Here is a 19180-nt window from a genome sequence, read left to right as displayed (position 1 = left end):
AAAAACACTTCTGATATATTTGTTGTTGCATTTATGATCTCTAATAGATAATTCACCCAGAGAAGGAGAAGGGAGAGAGAATGTTACAGAATAGTGTGAAAGAATACTCTTTACTAGTAACACCATGCTTTTGGGTATGGCATTTACAATTGTGTAAAACTCTTTAGGATGACATACAAATCCATGTTTCAAACAAAAATCATTGTAATTTAATACATTTCCATTGCTGTCCATCATGTCCAACAGGGAAAAAATATTATATTGAATCCAATTTTCATAAAATAAAGATTTGTTATGGTGTAAGATAAAGCGATTGTTCCAAATACATGTTTTGTGTGGACTAAAATTGTGGGAAAAGGCTAACTTCCAATAAAGGAGAACTTGTTGATGGAATGCGGACAATTTAAGAGGTAATTTGTTCAACTCAAAATCACATCTAATCAAGAATTCCAAACCACCTACTTTCTGAAATATTGAAGAAGAAACAGTAAACCATAAGCCGTTTGCATTACAAAGAAAAGATTTTAAGCACTAGAGTTTTTAAAACACTATTCATTATTTCTAAGTCAATAACATTTAATCCTCCTTCTTCGTAACTGTGAACTAAATCATTTTTGTTAATATAGTGATGCTTATTTTTCCAAATAAAGTTAAATATTGCAATGTTACACTCTTTTAGTAAGTGAGGTGGGATAGCTAGCGAGGAGGCTGGGTAAACAAACCTAGAGAGCAATTCCATTTTGGTTAACAAAACTCTTCCAAATATTGAGATATCCCTTTGTATCCAGTTATTGAGAATAATTTTAGCTTTTGAAAGATTTTTAACAAAATTTTCTTGGACACTTAGATTGCTATCTCTAGTAATAATTATCCCCAAGTATTTTAGACTTACGGGGCGAGTGGAGCTCCACTCAATAGCGGAAATACGTCACCTCCACTGCGCCGGAGCGCATATATACGTCACCTCCACTGCGCCGGAGCGCATATATACGTCACCTCCACTGCGCCGGAGCGCATATATACGTCACCTCCACTGCGCCCGAGCGCATATATACGTCACCTCCACTGCGCCCGAGCGGATATATACGTCACCTCCACTGCGCCCGAGCTGATATATAAACGATTATAAATGTATAAATGACCTAATCTTCACGCAAAATATCGAAGCGGTATACTAAGCTTTTACGTTTTATGACTTATATATATATTATATATTATATATATATATATATATATATATATATATATATATATATATATATATATATATATATATATATTCTATTTAAAGCAAAATAACATGTACAAATCAACCAATGTAAAATAATGAAGAAGAATTTCCACAAATTAAGTTTTAATTGTTTTTATGTAAAAAAAAAAACCCCCAAAAATCTTAAATTATTTTGACAACACAATAACTGCAAGGGACCATACTGTAATTTTTTTGTTTATATTATGAAATAATTAATCAGAATTTTGTATTTACAGGAAAATAATAAATAAGCTTTTACGTTTTATGACTTATATATATTATATATTTATAATATTATAAGAATATAATATTATATATTTAATATTATAGTAAAAATAATTTCAGAATTTTCTATTTAAAGCAAAATAACATACAAATCAACCACAGTAAAATGAAGAATAATTTCCAGTTAATTTAATTGATTTTTAAAGAAAAGGTTAAAAAAAATGTTATATATATATATATCTTTTTTTTTTTTTTTTTTTTTTTTTGACAACACACTTGAACTCACACTTGAATTGACAAATTGTTACATCAGACACATTGCGCGCACACACACTTCACTCTTCAAGACCTCCATCGTCCAAAAAACAATCCCAGCTACAGTAGCCAGGGTTGTTATCTGAGGAGTAAAACCCCACAAGCACTCCCCGTTGTCCATTTCCCTGGTAGCCAGACCCACAGTCTTTGTAAAGCTGGCTGCATTGTAGACGGCTGCATCTAGAGATGGTGTACGGCTTTCTGTAGCTTTGCCGGTGTCTCTTTGAAAGTCTTTCCCAATTCACTACACCTGTCCAATATCAAAATGACAATGACAGTCACACAATTCAGACAATAAATGAACAAATCTTTAACTGTAAAAAGTTTCAAGTTAGGGAAATGGAAGAGAGTGAGATTAACCTAGCCTAATTGTTTAGACAAGAAACAAGATGGGGCAACCACACTTATTGAACTCACTATCAAGCCATCTGAAGTGTGCCTCCTGCTGAAAATGCTCCTGGCTGACAATTTTGTTAAATGTCTGGCATGCCAGAGCCAGCCTCAGGATTGCAGAGCAGCCGTCTTCTAGAACTACGAAGACAAGGATCCTCTGGAGAATGTCATCGGGCAACTGTAGATTTGAAACATGATTTAATATGGAGTCATTGCAAGCCATTTCATCAACATTAAAGTGAATATGAACACATGCCTGCAAAATGTCAGTGGCCACTGCACCATACTGTGAAACCCTTTTGATCTTTGCTGGGAGTGTAGGTACCTTCAGAAAGCAAAACAGAAAAACAGATCATTTAAGAAACAGCTGCACATTTATACATGCTACTTTCACTACTTTTTACTGAAATATTACCAAAGTGCTGTGTCTCCTTTTCCTAGGGACACGAAAGACAGGCAGCAGACTCCCATCCCCCATCTTCTTGCCTTCCTCTGTAAAATGTGCAAATCTTCGACCATGTCTGTAATTGACATAGACCAAATATGTTCATCATGCTTTCCCACTTTGACAGTAGTATCTATTAATGTACTACTTTTCATTTCACAAACCATACCCCTCAATTTCAAGGTTCTCCAGCAAAACCTTGCACCACCAACTCCTCAGATATGGCATGTCAGACTGAAGATAAGAACAGTTGTAATGTAATTCACCACAATTAACATTAAACATCTTTGTCAACACCAAGACTGCACTTACGGTGGTGAAATCAAATGCTGCCTCCATAGTTATGTACCAGGTATACTGTAAAGGCAGAAAGGCTGTTATGTTGCCATGCCATTTGTATGAGCATAAATGAACCAAGATGAATAAAAATGGACAATGGATGTTGTGTGGACATCACTAAACATCCTGAAAATGAGCTTGGCAACTCACCATAACCATAAATATTCCACAGTCAATGCCAAAATGTTGTAGGGGTAGCCCCTGTTTGAAGAAAGAACACCCATTATGAAGAATTTACAATGACTATCAACCTTATACAATGTTCTTGTGCATTTTCATTGCAAATGATTATTACCTCAACATCCAGGCCTGACTGTTCTTCCCATGGCCCAGGCATGAGCTTTTGTGCAACAGCCCTGATAAAAATCAAGACAGTGTTACGAAGAATACTTACAATTTAAATACACACAGTACAATTCAGCTGGGGAACACAAACCGTTTCAGAAATGCAGAATAAAATTAAGAAATTGGTTGAACATGAAATGCCAACAATGCTTGCATCCTCTGAACGCGAGGTACTATACTATGCCTTGACAAGTCAAAGGAACGCGACTGCCAAGAGTACATGTATATAAACGTGGGCAAGTCAGAAGAACACGACTGCCAAAATTGTAGTTGCATTAATGTGGGCAAGTCAGGGGAACGTGACTGCCGAAATATATCATCGTGTTGTAACCTCAATATGTCTTGGTAGGGCTTGTAGCCAAAGCCTTGTTCCCACTGTGCAAACAGCGAATCGAGGAACAGTATTCCTCTTTTGAGTGGCATCATCACCTATGAGAATTGTCTTGGCAATGAGTAAACCTTTCATGTGTAATATTCCAATAAGCGTTGTAAAAGAAATCTTCATATGCTTCTTTTCCATATCAACAGTATAGCTTGAAAAACTTTCTTTGAAAGCATGCATTACTTACACATAGCAAAAAATGGCCTTGTGTCCACAGCGGGAATATAAGTGCATCTTTCTCGGTGGAGTCGACCTTAAAAGAAAGCAAGTTATGCTGTTAATTCAAATCAGTTTAATTATTACTGTTAACCCTCTACAATGCGAGCAAATCACTCGCATATGCAAGTAAATTTCACTCTGGGCGACTATTAGAAAATAGAAAATTTAAAATTTAAATCACTAGCCAATGACGATTCTATTGCCAAGGTGTGCGTAGAGGGCTGACTGTACAAATGGGTAGGTACTTACAGGAAGACTGACTAGAGGGTCACAACTCAAGGGTGGGAGCCATGTTGGGGGGATGTGGAGGTCCATAATAAAGAAATTTTTCCCCTACAGAAAGACAACTGACTTTGTTGTACTGCACAGAGCTCACATAGGTCCCTCTACAATATACGTTTATACATGTGTATACGTACCTGTAACTCGACTATCTCCTTAACAAGCCTCAGACAAGCATTTCCCACCTGTTCATATGATTTAATGTTTTTAACTGTACAATATACAACACAATAATTAAAACAGAGTACTTTAACATTCCAACAAATCTTTCACTCACCACTGAGTCCATGTCCCTGTTTAGACCTAAAGATAACAGGTTCTCCCTGGTCAAACATGTGGGGCCATCCTTAACCAGAATTTCATTGGCAGGCCTACCCTCATCCAGAACATAGCTGACCTACAAGTAAGACAAATTAAAAGTAGCATTACATAATAATAATAATAATAATAATAATAATACAATCAACAAAATCCTTTACTTCAATGGAAGAAGAAGAAATTAAATTCTGTCAAATAAGCTATGCATTTATGTACCAGCTGTTCCTGGAGGGGATGATCTCCTCCAGCTGCCCACATTGTTCTGCAGGGCCTGAGGTTGCTGATGGCAGTAAGTGTTGCACAATGCTGCCCACAATGGTGCGAAGGGCCAACATCTACAAAAAAAATGAAACAGTTAGTCTTATTAGTGCTAATATACACATTAATCTCACTGCATTTGATCTGAAAGTAGCATTCACCTATCCCCAACATTAAACTCTTCCCAGTTAGTAGGCATTAGTTATTTCAACTCATATATCATAGTGCTCACTTTGTATTGGTGCTTCATCAGTGGGTGGTTGTGCAGCTATTCTTTCAGTTGACCTCGGCTCGGCTGGAGTGAGTTGAGATCCTTAAGGTTTTGAGTACAGCAACATTTGATGTTATGAACCAATTAAATGACTAGAATATGCATTTCAGTGAAGTTTTTAACTTTTAGACAAAAACAAACAATTACGTCACATGGGTCAAGATTAATTACATGACTGACTTTGTATAATTATTAATGTTAAAGCAATTTACTTGTTGCTGAAGATGCCTGAGCCACCACAGTTGTGCTTCGTCGTTTTGATGCATCACCTATGACAGCTTGTCCCAAAGTAGACAAGGTGATGGTGTTTAGAAGTTCAAGCCGACATCCAGAATTTAACTGCCTCTCCAGAAGTGCTCTATTTGTGGAGGTGTTATGACGATGGATAACACTTCTCATAAGAAATGCATGGGTTGATGGAGTCATGTTATTGAAGAAGTAGTTGCTTTTACGCATTTTGGCAAAGAACTGCTCAGCAACTTGACTATTCAACCACCCTTTCAACTCAGGGACAAGTTGGATCCTGTGTAGTATGTCCTTTGGATCTGTGGCATTCTGCTCATGGAAGCGGTTATATAAGACATAGTGCTCAGATGATCCAGTGACCGGATGAGCATTATCCTCCCCACAGTGCACACTTTCATGTAGCCATGGCAGTGATACCAGCAATTTTCCATCCCTGGCAGCCTTCACATTCTCTTCTGTGGGCTCAGACAGTCTGCCCTCAAAAGGCTGGAAAGGCAGTGAATGAGGAACCCGCAAATTGGTGTGTGTTGCCAAACCTCTTGCGAAATCATAAACACAGACATTTGGAAAGTGCTTCCAGGAGAGTAACAGGTCTGCAAAGTCCCTGGGACTTTCAGTGCGTAGATTAAATTTGATGCTGTATACAATGTCATGTGGGCAAAGTATTACAGACCATCCACCTAAAATTAAAGATTCAAAAGACTGTAAAGTGTGTAACTTACAACAACTTAATACCATAGTTTACAGAGCGACACAAACTTACCAGATGCACCCCATATGCTTTGGAAGACCTTGTCATATGTTTGTCTGCTCTTCATGTCTCTTCAGTCTTGTTATGAGATCAAGGCGGGAGCCCTTGGTGTCGATGTTGCAGGCTTTGCACAATTTTCTCACAACTCCAACCTGATAATATTTATGACAAACTGTAAACAGAACATTTACTGGACACTTTCTTACCCTTCAAACCCAGAGAGCTTCATCACATGGCAACATCACCTTTTGTTTTGCCAACTCATCAATCAGATGGTCCTCAGTAACACTGCTCAGCTGTGCTTCAGTTGAAGAGGGGCATGTTCTCACTTTTTTGAACTCTGTGTTAAGAACAGTGCCACTTCGACGCGTTTCACTCCCAATCCAGGGTGCCCAGTGTTCGTAGCTTGGACTGACAGTGAAAGGGTTGTTTGCACTGCCTACAAAATGTGATACATTATTTTTAATCCACAATGTGTTTACAATGTAGAATCTGATGAAATTTAGTAAAACTCACTTTGGAAAAAACCACGACTTATCGTCGCAAGATGAACAGAATTCCAAAAACTCTCAATGTCATGTTCACCGTTGAAGTCATCAGGGGGTGCTTTGAGGTCACTGACTGTAATGAATCACACCATTAGGCAAAAGCAACACTTCTGCACTGTAAACACAAAAAATAATCACAATATCACTTACCTGCCAGCTTGAAAACCCCTTTCCTGTGTAAATCCATGACTACCACAGGTGGGTAAAATCCACAGTTGATACAGGAGTAAGTGTAGTCTGTGTCGCACAAAGCCTCAAAGTGGCAATAGGCATGAAATATGACAGTCCTGGGTGGAAACTTCTCTCCTCTTAACCCCTCCAATGAATCCACAACTCTTGACACAGACACATGGTTCTAAAGTGTGGAGCAAACACAAATAAGTCTGAGATTAGACAGAGACAAATGTTCTTGTTGCATAAGGATAGAAACTTCAAAATAAAAATAAATAAAAACGATGTAATATTCCATGTACATATAGCCCATAGTCAAGTAATCTTAAGGAGAAGAGATTAATACTCACAGTAACATTTTCTCTGAGAAACACACAAAGTTCAAGGGTGAGAAAAATATGGTTATCAAAGTTGTGAAGACCATCTTTCCACTCCTGGTACCTATACACCATGTTGCACTGTGGACATATCCTATGGTATGTTGAAATGTCTGTGGAACACAAATCACATTGATGTCAACCCATCACAATACTAGCCATCACTGATCACAATTGCTCTTTACATTAGTTATGCTTCTTTGACTTACTTTCTATCAAACCCATCATGCTGACAATCCTAGCTTTTTTGGTAACGAGTACAGCCTCTGCAAGTGCAGGATGTCCAAGGCATAACTGGCACGCTGTCTCAAGAGGAAAGAACTGCTTTGGGTATTCAATCTTCATTCTCGGTGTTGTAACTTCTTTTGGCAGTGTTTCTGGGATTTTTTTTTCTTTGAAAATGTACTGCACACTTCTCTTGATACCAGTGTTGTCCAGGAGACTGCAACCCTCTGAGCTCGGTGTTGTGGGCACCTCTGACTTGAAGAGGTCTCTTTGGGTTTGAAAAAGATGCCACTTTGAGATGTTTATGTGTGGACAAGATGTCCGTGGCTTCGTGCAGGGACAATGCCAGGTGTTCCTTTGAGTGTTGTAGGTGACCATTATCCTCCCAAGCCGGCTAAAACTATGAATGTTTGGCTCATGGATCGACAGGCATATTTGTGATGGAGAACCACCAAAGTCCACAGGCACACAAAGAGGAACATGTGCTGCACAAGCAGCCTTTTGCCTCTTCACACATATAGCAGCTTTTGCCTCTCCAAAAAATGTTGCTGCCATCATATCCCTCAGGACGTCTTCTCCGAGAAATGTCTCTGCAGCGATCTCACTACAGTAGTCTACAGAGCGAATGTGAGAGCACAAACTGTAGCTTAATCCACTCCGCTGAGCAAACAACTGATACTGCACACATTCCTCTAGCTCACATCTAACTTGATGTATTGTTCCCCATGTTTTTCTCTGGTCATGGACTGGCACAGAAAACCCATGTCCAGTTTTTTGCACAGAAAATATGCCATTTGTCTCATCGACAGTAACACTCCGCAGATGACAGGCCTGAGTGATGTCGTGAGACAAATCAGCATGTCTCCTCAAGAGGTGTGTATTATAATTCTTCTTGAGGAGACTAAGATTGCAATGAGGACACCTGACAGACTTCCCATAAACCTCTGCTGCACCCTGCACCGGTTGCCGTGCATACAAGTGGTCTTGTGATGGCCCAGGCTCGGCTGATGGAGTGGCACGAGGCAGGTAAGGCTCGGCTGATGGAGTGGCACGATGCAGGTCAGGCTCGGCTGATGGAGTGGCACGATGCAGGTAAGGCTTGGCTGATGGAGTGGCACGATGCAGGTAAGGCTCGGCTGATGGAGTGGCACGATGCAGGTAAGGCTCGGCTGATGGAGTGGCACGATGCAGGTAAGGCTCGGCTGATGGAGTGGCACGATGCAGGTCAGGCTCGGCTGATGGAGTGGCACGATGCAGGTAAGGCTCGGCTGATGGAGTGGCACGATGCAGGTAAGGCTCGGCTGATGGAGTGGCACGATGCAGGTCAGGCTCGGCTGATGGAGTGGCACGATGCAGGTCAGGCTCGGCTGATGGAGTGGCACGATGCAGGTAAGGCTCGGCTGATGGAGTGGCACGATGCAGGTAAGGCTCGGCTGATGGAGTGGCACGATGCAGGTCAGGCTCGGCTGATGGAGTGGCACGATGCAGGTCAGGTTTGGCTGATGGAGTGGCACGATGCAGGTAAGGCTCGGCTGATGGAGTGGCACGATGCAGGTCAGGCTCGGCTGATGGAGTGGCACGATGCAGGTAAGGCTCGGCTGATGGAGTGGCACGATGCAGGTAAGGCTCGGCTGATGGAGTGGCACGATGCAGGTAAGGCTCGGCTGATGGAGTGGCACGATGCAGGTCAGGCTGCATAGACTGTGAGGTCAGCTGATTATAACATAAGACCAAATGCCTTTCCATGTCCACTCTTCGTATAACTGTCCGTGAACAGTGGGGGCAGTGGTAATGCCCCACAGCACGGCATGGTAATCTGCATCTGTTTGAAATTTGCCCTGAAACAAAAAAGTAAAACAACAGAATAATAGAACAAAAAAAAGGACAAAAAAACGTGTAAAAAGCCTTCGACTTTTAGGGTGGCAACATACCTTTAAAATGTAAAGATTGCTGCATCCTTCATGCTAATCCTAGCTCTGAAAGTGAGTGAGAAAACGTGAATGAAAACAGTAAAAAAACAGAAGAAAAAAATCAATCCGTCCCCACAGTTTATAAACTGTACTCACAAATTCTTAAAACTGTTCCCTCAGTTTAACAAATCGTGCCCATGGATTAATAAACCGTACAAAGTTAGTTAATTGTTTTAACTGAAAATGCATAACGTTAGATTCCTCAAATTCTCTTCACATTTACACTTCTCAATACCCGTGAATCAACAATCAGCACTAAATAAACAGAATTAAACAATAAATACGAACATACGTACAACACACCAACACTAAAATGTTATCTAACATTATAACTTATGTGGTCTCGCGCCATTACTGCTCTAAATGGAGATTTGCTTTCGTGCATCTCTTAACTAAAGAACTTTAAAACATTTAAATTAACAAGCAATCGATATAATACTCACACCTGCACACTCTACCAACATTATACAACATTATATTTAAAAAAAATCATTAGAATTAATACCTGAATAGAAGGGGAGAAAATCGCTGATGTTTCCCCACAGCGAAGTCATGAGCGAAGTATGTGGAATGTAAAAACCCCGCGAATTTTCCAAGTGGAGGTGACGTATTTCCTGTCTGAGAGTGGAGCTCCACTCGCCCACAGTCTGCAGCCAGACCCTTCTCAACTCTGCTACTTCGCTTTGCTTCGTAGACAGAGTCTGGAATGGCATAATAGAGAAGTGTTTTCTCTCTCGCGGGGGGGGCGCTTGTCTGAAGTTTAAAATCATTGGTTTCCCGTAAGCCAATCACATAACGTTTGGTTATGACGCGTGTTATGCGCATGCTCAGCCGCATCTAACTTCCACTGTAAACACATGTATGATGCGAAAACAAAACCATCGAGCGAAATACCGAAGTGAACATGGCTGTGAATGACTTTTGCAGATTATGTGAAGTAAATCTACGCATCCACGGTACAATCAGCGCACGGCTCTCAGCCCGCCCTCTGTTCGTTGATTGGCCCGGCTGTTTTCAGGCCGGAGGAAAACGGAAAGCTATGACGCTGTCTCAGACTGAGTACAGAAGCGAAATGAAATTGAGCGGAAGTACGAAGTCTGACGTAGTCAGGCTATAGTTTTGCACCTGATATATCGCGAAAAGAGTAGCAAAAGTTAAGGCGCGAAATTTGAAATTGCAGTAACAGATTTGAGAAGTTGCAAGTGCCTATTTGATGTAGTACTGCGAATGTGAACGTAAGATTAAACGCAAAATATATATTACAAGTTTGTGTCTGTCGTTGTATTTCTGTGAATGGCATTTTACACATTTGTGTCTATTTGTCTGCAGCTTCAGATTCAGAATAGAGGTTGTGACTATTGTATGCGAGTGCAAATTTCAACATTCAACTTCAGATTTTTATTTCACAGGTTTTCACATTGGAGCTGTGAGTGTAAATGTTCATGTACAAGTACGAATATTTATTGTACAAGTTCTCAAATTCACATCTACGTGCTCTCGAGTTTTGCTACTATTTTACCTTCATAAATAAGCAGTCTGCCGTGTTTTCATGTCACATTTTAGTATCGCCTCAGCTCGCTCAGAACCTCGCCGGAGGTGATATACGAAAAAAAGTACCTGGAAGCAGGTACAGGTACAACTTTTACACCGTGGAAAACCAAACAAAGGCGAGTCGACAGTCGAGTCGAGCCAAGGCGAGCTGGTACTAGTGGAAAAGCGTCATTAGACAACACAAATCGCACACCCCTAACTGTATGCAAACACTACAGTGCGTGCAGAATTATTAGGCACGTTGATTTTCTGGTCATATTTTTTTTTCCAGGCACATTTTACCAATTCCAAACCACATTAATCGTAATAACTACTATTAATTTTGTATTTAATCATTTATAAGTGATGTATAATTGTTCATGAAGGCTGGAAATGAAAAACATCTTATGTTCAGGTGTGCAGAATTATTAGGCACGTTTTCTTTCACAGATAAAATAAGCCAAATATGTGACCAGTGACTCTTGAAGGACCAGCACCACATCCTCTTCTACTACTATTTGAAGAATTCATCTTCCAGAATATGTTTTAATAAGTTTTGGGAGTTTATTTTTAGTCCATCTCCTACCCTGAAGTCCGTTTTGCAGAGATGGACTAAAAATGAACTCCCAAAACTTATTAAAACGCATTCTGGAAGATGAATTCTTCAAACAGTGGTAGAAGAGGATGTGGTGCTGGTCCTTCAAGAGTCACTCTCAGTCTGTCGGTCTATAAAGCCTATAAAAAAAAAAAATCAGTCTTCATGTATTTCACAACACTTCAGCTTGTGATTCTTATTAACTGGGGGTCATTTTTTAGGATTCTTTACCGAACCCAAGTCTCTGAGATCCTGACTTTCACTGTCCAATGGTCATGCCTCAACTGCCATTTATAGTATTGCATTAGTATTGTATCCTTCTCATGGGCATTTCATAATTTTTGACTTTTAAGTCTGAGTTAAATCTTTTTTTGGGCTTATTTTATCTGTAAAAGAAAACGTACCTAATAATTCTGCACACCTGAATTAAAGGCGTTTTTCATTCCCAGCCTTCATGAACAATTATATATCACTTATAAATGATTAAATACAAAATGAATAGTAGTTATTAAGATTAATATGGTTTGGAATTGGCAAAATGTTCCTGGGAATAAAATATGATCAGAAAATCAATGTGCCGAATAATTCTGCACACACTGTAGTGATCTACCCTGAAAACTGATATATCTGAAGTCTTCACAGAATCTCCTCACCATCCCACATGTGACTCTTCAGTTCCCCCATCGCATGATTTACCTGAAGGTAGAATTTGAATCAATGTAACTTAATATGTGACCTTCAACTTAAGCTTAACAACTGTGCATTCATCTTGCTTGCAGATGTTGAAGAGCCTCCCAGATCGTCCTCAATGGCAGCTACAGATACAAATGGTAAATAAATGTATAGAGAAATTTGTAAAGATTCAGTTTAGAGCAACTTGAGCAACCAACAGATTGTTCTATGTATTACAAGATATTTATATACAACATATGAGACAAGCAAGTTCAATGTAATGCACATTGCACACATAACTTGTTACACACAGATCAAGGGCATTGTTTTCAGCTCATTCAAGTACCTGCTATTGAACTGCATACTTGTATAACAGAAAACTGTGATGTTACCTTTTCAGTGGAGAGACAATCATGGACAAAGGCTTCCAGAGAGGCTCCCAAAAGGTCTAAAAGGTAAGAGATACAACAAGACTAAATGTATTTAAATGTGATCAAAAATTATTATACAACTGCATTTACCATTAGTTAAATGAAAATTATTTGGGGATGAATTATTCTGTGAATATTTTACAAGTAAAAATTACTTTTTTCAATCCTTGAAATATACAGGATGTATATAAAAAAAATTTAAATAAAAAAAACCTCACCTTAATTCCAGAAACACTGCAGATGCTGCTGCAGAAAGTAGATAGTCTGGCAGCCTCCCAGAAGGAAATTCTACTTCTGTTGCGGAGGAACCAGGGTCGTCAAAGGGAGGACGATATCTTGGACCTTCCGACTGCTCAGTGCAAGGAGGAACTGGAGGACTTCGAGAACCGCCTTAAAGACCATGAATTCTGAAAGAAATTGGTGGGTGGCAACTTAATTCAGAGGACAAAAATAAAATGTTAAAATATGCGACCCCATTAGACCTTCTCTTTGCAGATTTTATATCAATATCAATGCCGAATATCATTTATAGGATTAGGCAATTTAGAATGAAATTTTACATTTACCTCTTAAAAAAATATATTTTGCAAATGGCTAAATAGGTTTCATATAACGAAACTGGTATGACATTTTACGGCATAATGAGTACACTATTACTTTTGGTTACCTGCATGCCAAAAAACAATTCTCTTCCAGACACACCATCTCAGCCTTATTGGTGGGACCAATCCAGGAGAGTGTGTAAGGAGCAGGGCCGGATCTACCATATGGGCCTCGATCTTGATAATTATCCAATCAGAATAAAAAAAAGTGTATATTACATTATATGATCCCGCTCTTATTCATGCAAATGCTTTTAAACAATTCATGTGCGGCAAAACAAAAGTGTGACTGTCTGTGACACACACACACACACACACAGAGAGAAAGACGCGCCAGTATCGTGCGCACAGACAGCACGCCAGAATAGTTCTGTTTCGTGCTTGAACTTACAATAACACACACAATTATGCCAAAATGTCAGTTTTTTGTCGAGTGTCTTCGTAACATAAGAGCAGTCTTATGATGAACGTGAAGAGTTGTGAGAGAACGAGGCGCGTGTGAGATCAGCGTCTCTGTCAGCAGCGGCTGGTCTTAAAGGGATAGTTCACTTTGAAATTAATTTTTGGTATGTTTTAGCTTACCTCAAGGGCATCCAAGATGTAGGTGTCACGGGGTGACGAATAAGTGGAACTGTCCCGCTCTATACTTGTTTTCGGGGGGAGCGAGTTTGATGTAACACCGGAACGGTTCCGGGTTTTCCTGGGTAAACAGTCCGACGGAGCTCGCTGATGAGGAAATGAGTGGCAGCTGGGTGAGGAGTAGAGATTGAGCCACGAGGGGGATTATAAAAGGATCCGGTTGATGTGCAGTAAAGAGAGGAAGTTTTGTGCTGGGAGTTTGTACGTAGAAGTTCGGACGTCGAAGTTTTGGGGCAAGAATTCTTTTGGGCGGACGCAGACTGGAGGAAATCTGTTGTTGTTGATCTACTGATCACATCGGGCAGTATACGAGAGGGCAGATCGTTAAAGGACGGAGACAACTGCAAGTAAAGAAGGAAAAGCTGGAAAGCAGTGGTATGATTGAACTGTGTTATTTCATCGAACAGACGAGTGTTATCTGCCAGTTCTATTAGGAAGTTAATGCCTGTAGTGCCCGCTACCCGCCATGATGTGGTGAAACCGCCCCGGCGCCCGGTGAGTTCTGTTCTGAAGCTTTTCAATGTCAGTTGCGTTTCCATAGTCAACCATCTATACAGCTTGGATGTACAGTTTGTCCGTTGAGCGAAGGGAGTCGACTGGGACCACGATAAGAGACCTTATTCACTGTGAGTTGATGTGAGTTGCAGTGTTTAATGTGAAGTGAACACGTGTGATCATTTGAAGTGACTGAATTGTGCACTGGTGTGGAAACTGAAGTTTATGTCTGCCCGTTCCCCAGTCGTCTACTCATGGGTTTTGAAGGTCAAACTGAAACTAATTAACTGTTGTGTCTTGAGCATATGCTGTGCAGGAATGCAGGTCTACCCTGTACTCACTACTGAAGAGGATTTATGAGAGATCTATGCATCGCTGTTCTATGGAAAGAAGGCCCGCTGTGGATCGTTGAAACCTGCACTCCCCACTGTTGTTCTGTGAACACAGAGAAACTGTCCCCCTGCCATCGAACGCTGCCATCATTGCTCTGTGGTAAGAAGATCTAGTTGTGAGTGTTGAATCTTCTACCCACCATGATTGTTCTGTGGACATAGAGAAACCGCCCCCTGCCATTGAATACCGTCACCGCCGCTCCCTGTGGTAAGAAGATTCAGTGTTACGTCTTCTATTCACCAATGATTGTTCTGTGAACATAGAGAAACTGTCCTCTGCCATTGGATGCTGTTGCTGCTGGGGAGAAGGCTCAGCTGAGGACTGTTGAAACCTGCACTTACCATTTCTGTTCTGTGAACATAGAGAAACCGCCCCCTGCCATTGAATACCGTCACCGCCGCCCCCTGTGGTAAGAAGATTCAGTGTTACGTCTTCTATTCACCAATGATTGTTCTATGAACATAGAGAAACTGTCCTCTGCCATTGAATGCTGTTGCTGTTGGGGAGAAGGCTCAGCTGAGGACTATTGAAACCTGTACCCGCCTCTGTGGTTCTGTGAATATAGAGAAACCGTCCTCTGCCATTAAATACTGCCATCGCTGCTTTGTGGTAAGAAGATTCAGTTGCTGATTGTCAAGTCTTCTATTCATCGTGATTGTTCTGTGCACATAGAGAAATTGTCCCCTGTCATCGAACACTGTTGCTACTGGCCTGTGGAAGGAATGAGAGAGTTCCCTGCTGGCCCTCCGTGACGGAATATTGGAGTACTACTGATGATTCCCTGCCTGACCCTTCCCCCTATCCCAAGAGAGGTGACACTCAAATAATTGATGCTGTCCTGTGCGAAGAGTAACCCCTTCCTTTGTTGTCAATTCCCTACCAGCGCTTGCTCCAGTACTCACGTTCCGGCTGAAGAGGAGCTGCCGTGCGAAACTCTTTCCAGCGCCTGGGTCATTACTTACTTCCAGCCGAAGAGGAACTGCTGTGTGAAACCCCTGCCAGTGCCTGTGTCATTACTTACCTCCAGTCGAAGAGGAACTGCTGTGCGAAACCCCTGTCAGTGTCCGTGCCATTACTTACCTCCAGCCAAAGAGGAACTGCTGTGTGAAGCCCCTGCCAGTGCCTGTGTCATTACTTACCTCCAGTTGAAGAGGAACTGCTGTGCGAAACCCCTGTCAGTGTCCGTGCCACTACTTACCTCCAGCCAAAGAGGAACTGTTGTGCGAACTCCCGCCAGTCCCTGTGCGTTACTTACCTCCCACCGAAGAGGAGTTGCTGTGTGAAACCCCTGCCAGTGCCTGTGCCATCACTTACCTCCAACCGAAGAAGAGTCATCGTGTGAATCCTTATCAGCGTCCGCCCCATTACTTATGTCTGGCTGAAGAGGGACCGTGGGGCGAAACCTTACCAGTGCCTGCTTCATTACTTACCTCTGGTCGAGAGGAACCGTCGGGTGAACCTCCCCCGCAACCTGGTGGAAGAGAGAGAGGTGGATCAGTTGGTGGATTTTAAGTTGAGATTGGACTTGTTTTAACTAAATAAAATACAAGTTTTTGATAATTATCTTGTTTGGTCTGTCGTGTCTCTGGGTAACTCCTCGAGGTGGTACGCTCAACAGGGGAGGGAGGGCCACCCCGGCCTGTGACATAGGTGTCTTTTTTTTCCACAGTAGTTTCAATTTTGATATTTTTAGGTCAAACCGTTCTTGTCTGTCAGTCATATAATGCAGGTCTATGGTCACCACCTCAAAGAGCATGCACAGAGTCCAAATTAAAACAATTCCCCGTCGTCCAAATTAAACAATTCCCAATCGTAAGTACACATTGATGGCCTAAGACACGAAACGAGCGGTTTGAGTGAGAAAACGAACAGTATTTATATTGTTTTTACCTCTTATACACAGCCATGTCCAAGTGATCTGATCTGACGTGTACGCAGACTGGTGCATAGATATACACACTAGATGTCGCCTTAAAGACATTCGTTCCAATGAACTGCCGTAGACAAGGCGACATCTAGTGTATATATCTATGCACCAGTCTGCGTACACGTCAGATCAGATCACTTGGACATTTAATTTGGACGACGGGGAATTGTTTTAATTTGGACTCTGCATGCTCTTTGAGGTGGTGACCATAGACCTGCATTATATGACTGACAGACAAGAACGGTTTGACCTAAAAATATCAAAATTGAAACTACTGCGGGAAAAAAAGACACCTACATCTTGGATGCCATTGAGGTAAGCTAAAACATACCACAAATTAATTTCAAAGTGAACTATCCCTTTAAAGGAGACATATCATGCTTTTAAATCGTTCCTTTTTACATATAAATCATACATTTGTAGTCTATATAAAGCGGAACTGCAATGCTTGGGTCTGAATTCCTCATTATTATAGCTCCACAGGCCCCTTTTCTACCCCTTTTCTGATGTGCGTCTGAGAGCAACTCGTTTTGGTGCGGTCTCTTTAAATGCAATTGAGACACTTCATACCCCGCCCCCTCTCCAGGTTGCAGAGGTGACACTCGGTTCAACTCCACCCCGTTCGGCCATTTTTGTAGTTTGATAGCAGAGATACGATTATCTAGCGGCACAGAAACTTTTTATTCACACGTTATTAACAAAATGTCAACAACGGAAGACTTGTCCAGCCAGCCTTACATGTTCGAGCCAGAGTCGGAGCCGGAGCGAGATGAAAATGAAGACGACGAACCTGCAGAACAACGTCTTCATATGGATGTATCGCAATGGTGTGTTACTGTATTTACACATGAAACTTTGGTCTTCCGACCTTTTACCACCGTGTCGATTTATTTTGATTAATATGTGCGAGGGAGAGAGAGCAAGACAGCGCCTAGTTTGGAGATGGTGAAGTCTTGTTTACACTTTCGCCTGGCTCCGAAGAGAGAGAGTGCGCGCGCGCGCGACCGTGTCTCTCTCTCTCTGCTCGTTCTTTCAGTTAAACATGCGCCCTGTCACAAGCACAGCAGTTCATCTACATTATGCCAGGCGTACACCAAAGGATTTTCACAGTCCCAGACTAAAGACCGGCATTTTTTAGGAATCTTACTGGAGTCTCGGCGCGCTCCCGTCGTCTCGATCGTTAAATGTGAGGTTATACTCTGCAGTCGGCGACCCGATTTATGCCCGTCTTTCTCTAGTCTTTCATATCAAACATGTTTGATATTATCGCAAGTCGTAGCGTAGTCATAGTGACGTAAAACAATCAACAACCAATAAATTCGTTCTCAGAAAACCGGAAACAGGACTTAAAACAATTTGTCACCCCCCGCAATGCTGAGACTACCCTTGCTGTGAGTATTGTCCATTCTCTGTATTCTATAGTAGATATGTATCTTTTCTTGTATTATGTACCCTCGAATATTCACTGTGAAACACTTGTTCATAATTTCAACACATTTAAAATTATACCCTTTCAAGACATTTAGTTCAAACTATTGTTCTCATCATATAATGATATAGATTCATAACCCCCATATACAGTCATGTGAAAAAGTTAGGTCATCCCATTAAATAGTCAACTCTTTATTAAGAAATGTTCACATAACAATGTCTAATTTGATTTTTTTTTCATTCCTGGAAAAGAAAGTGATTTATTGTAATTAAACAATATAAATTAACATATTTTTACTCATCAAACAAAAAATATGCATAAAAATGCCTATTTTAATGGAGGAAAAAATTAGGACCCCTAATAACTAGTGATACTCCCCTTTGTTGAAATTACTTCAGTGAGGTAAAATGGTGGAATGGCTGATGTCAAAGTCCTTTGATATATTTTTAAATCCTTTTCCACACTCATAAGCAGTGTGGGGGAAATATATGGGGGTGTCTTAATTTATTCCTCCTCAAAAATTGCATTCTTTTCAAATTACATTTCACAGAGAGTCTTAAAAAGGCCTTCCTTATTTTTAAATAGTTTAGTTAAATCACTGGGTCCTTCAGTATTGTTCAAATTGTTATTACATGTCCGTATGTTGAAAAATAGACAGGCTTTCATGGTCTCCTATTTTTTCCACATGACTGTATGGTTGCCTTTATATAATTTAATAATAATGATAATTTATTATTATTATTTTAATTATTATTTAATGATGATAATCACATAATTTGGACAGTGACTCCCACCCCCTGCAGAACACCATCACTACACTGAGCAGCTCCTTTAGCGATAGACTCCTTCACCCCAAATGTGTGAAGGAGAGATATCGCAGGTCCTTCCTTCCTGCTGCAGTCAGACTGTTTCACACTAGCACTGCTCCTTGTAGACCACTCACACACCAAGGACTCAGTTTAATATTGTTCATATATTGTTTATTTATTGTATATATTATTATTATTATTATAATTATTTATTCTTTTTTTAACTATCCACTGTGCTGCTGCAACACTGAGAATTTCCCCATTGTGGGAATGTAAGGTCTATCTTATCTTATCTACCACCACTGTGGGCCTACCTTCAGAAA

At 40.7% G+C, this 19180-nt stretch overlaps 1 protein-coding gene and 1 long non-coding RNA gene across 3 annotated transcripts in view; both read right to left on the bottom strand.

Moving 5' to 3' along the window:
- LOC309502104 overlaps positions 1 to 19180 on the bottom strand; it is a 45127-nt gene that overhangs the window by 11113 nt on the left and 14834 nt on the right. The window lies entirely within an intron of this gene.
- Positions 1478 to 5098, bottom strand: LOC309500736 (uncharacterized protein). 2 transcript variants are annotated; one of them, XM_082172449.1, is made up of 14 exons: positions 5006 to 5098; positions 4732 to 4850; positions 4475 to 4594; positions 4335 to 4382; positions 4165 to 4248; positions 3884 to 3949; positions 3265 to 3325; positions 3120 to 3170; positions 2943 to 2987; positions 2800 to 2864; positions 2601 to 2706; positions 2442 to 2510; positions 2210 to 2363; positions 1478 to 2042 (listed from the first exon to the last, which is right to left on the bottom strand). In XM_082172449.1, exons 6-14 carry the CDS (start codon positions 3928 to 3930, stop codon positions 1813 to 1815), a joined length of 828 nt encoding a protein of 275 aa, XP_082028575.1. In that variant the 5' UTR covers positions 3931 to 3949; positions 4165 to 4248; positions 4335 to 4382; positions 4475 to 4594; positions 4732 to 4850; positions 5006 to 5098; the 3' UTR covers positions 1478 to 1812. The 2 variants fall into 2 exon arrangements, with proteins under 2 accessions (XP_082028575.1, XP_082028574.1); XM_082172448.1 differs by lacking the exon at positions 3884 to 3949 and having other exon boundaries at positions 2210 to 2510.

The sequence above is a fragment of the Leuciscus leuciscus genome, assembly GCF_965113295.1.
Source record: "Leuciscus leuciscus genome assembly, chromosome: 6".
In the NCBI taxonomy this organism is placed as follows: Eukaryota; Metazoa; Chordata; class Actinopteri; order Cypriniformes; family Leuciscidae; genus Leuciscus; species Leuciscus leuciscus.
This window is presented reverse-complemented; position numbering and strand designations above follow the sequence as displayed.

What these genes read in the sequence shown, in the direction of transcription:
- LOC309500736 (XM_082172448.1), bottom strand. Translation starts at nt 3,306, where the DNA reads ATGCCTGGGCCATGGGAAGAACAGTCAGGCCTGGATGTTGAG. An exon ending in CAGCATTTGATTTCACCACC is followed by an intron (nt 2,865 to 2,942) that starts GTAAGTGCAGTC and finishes TCTTATCTTCAG; the next exon opens with TCTGACATGCCATATCTGAG. An exon ending in ACACTTCAGATGGCTTGATA is followed by an intron (nt 2,043 to 2,209) that starts GTGAGTTCAATA and finishes GATATTGGACAG; the next exon opens with GTGTAGTGAATTGGGAAAGA.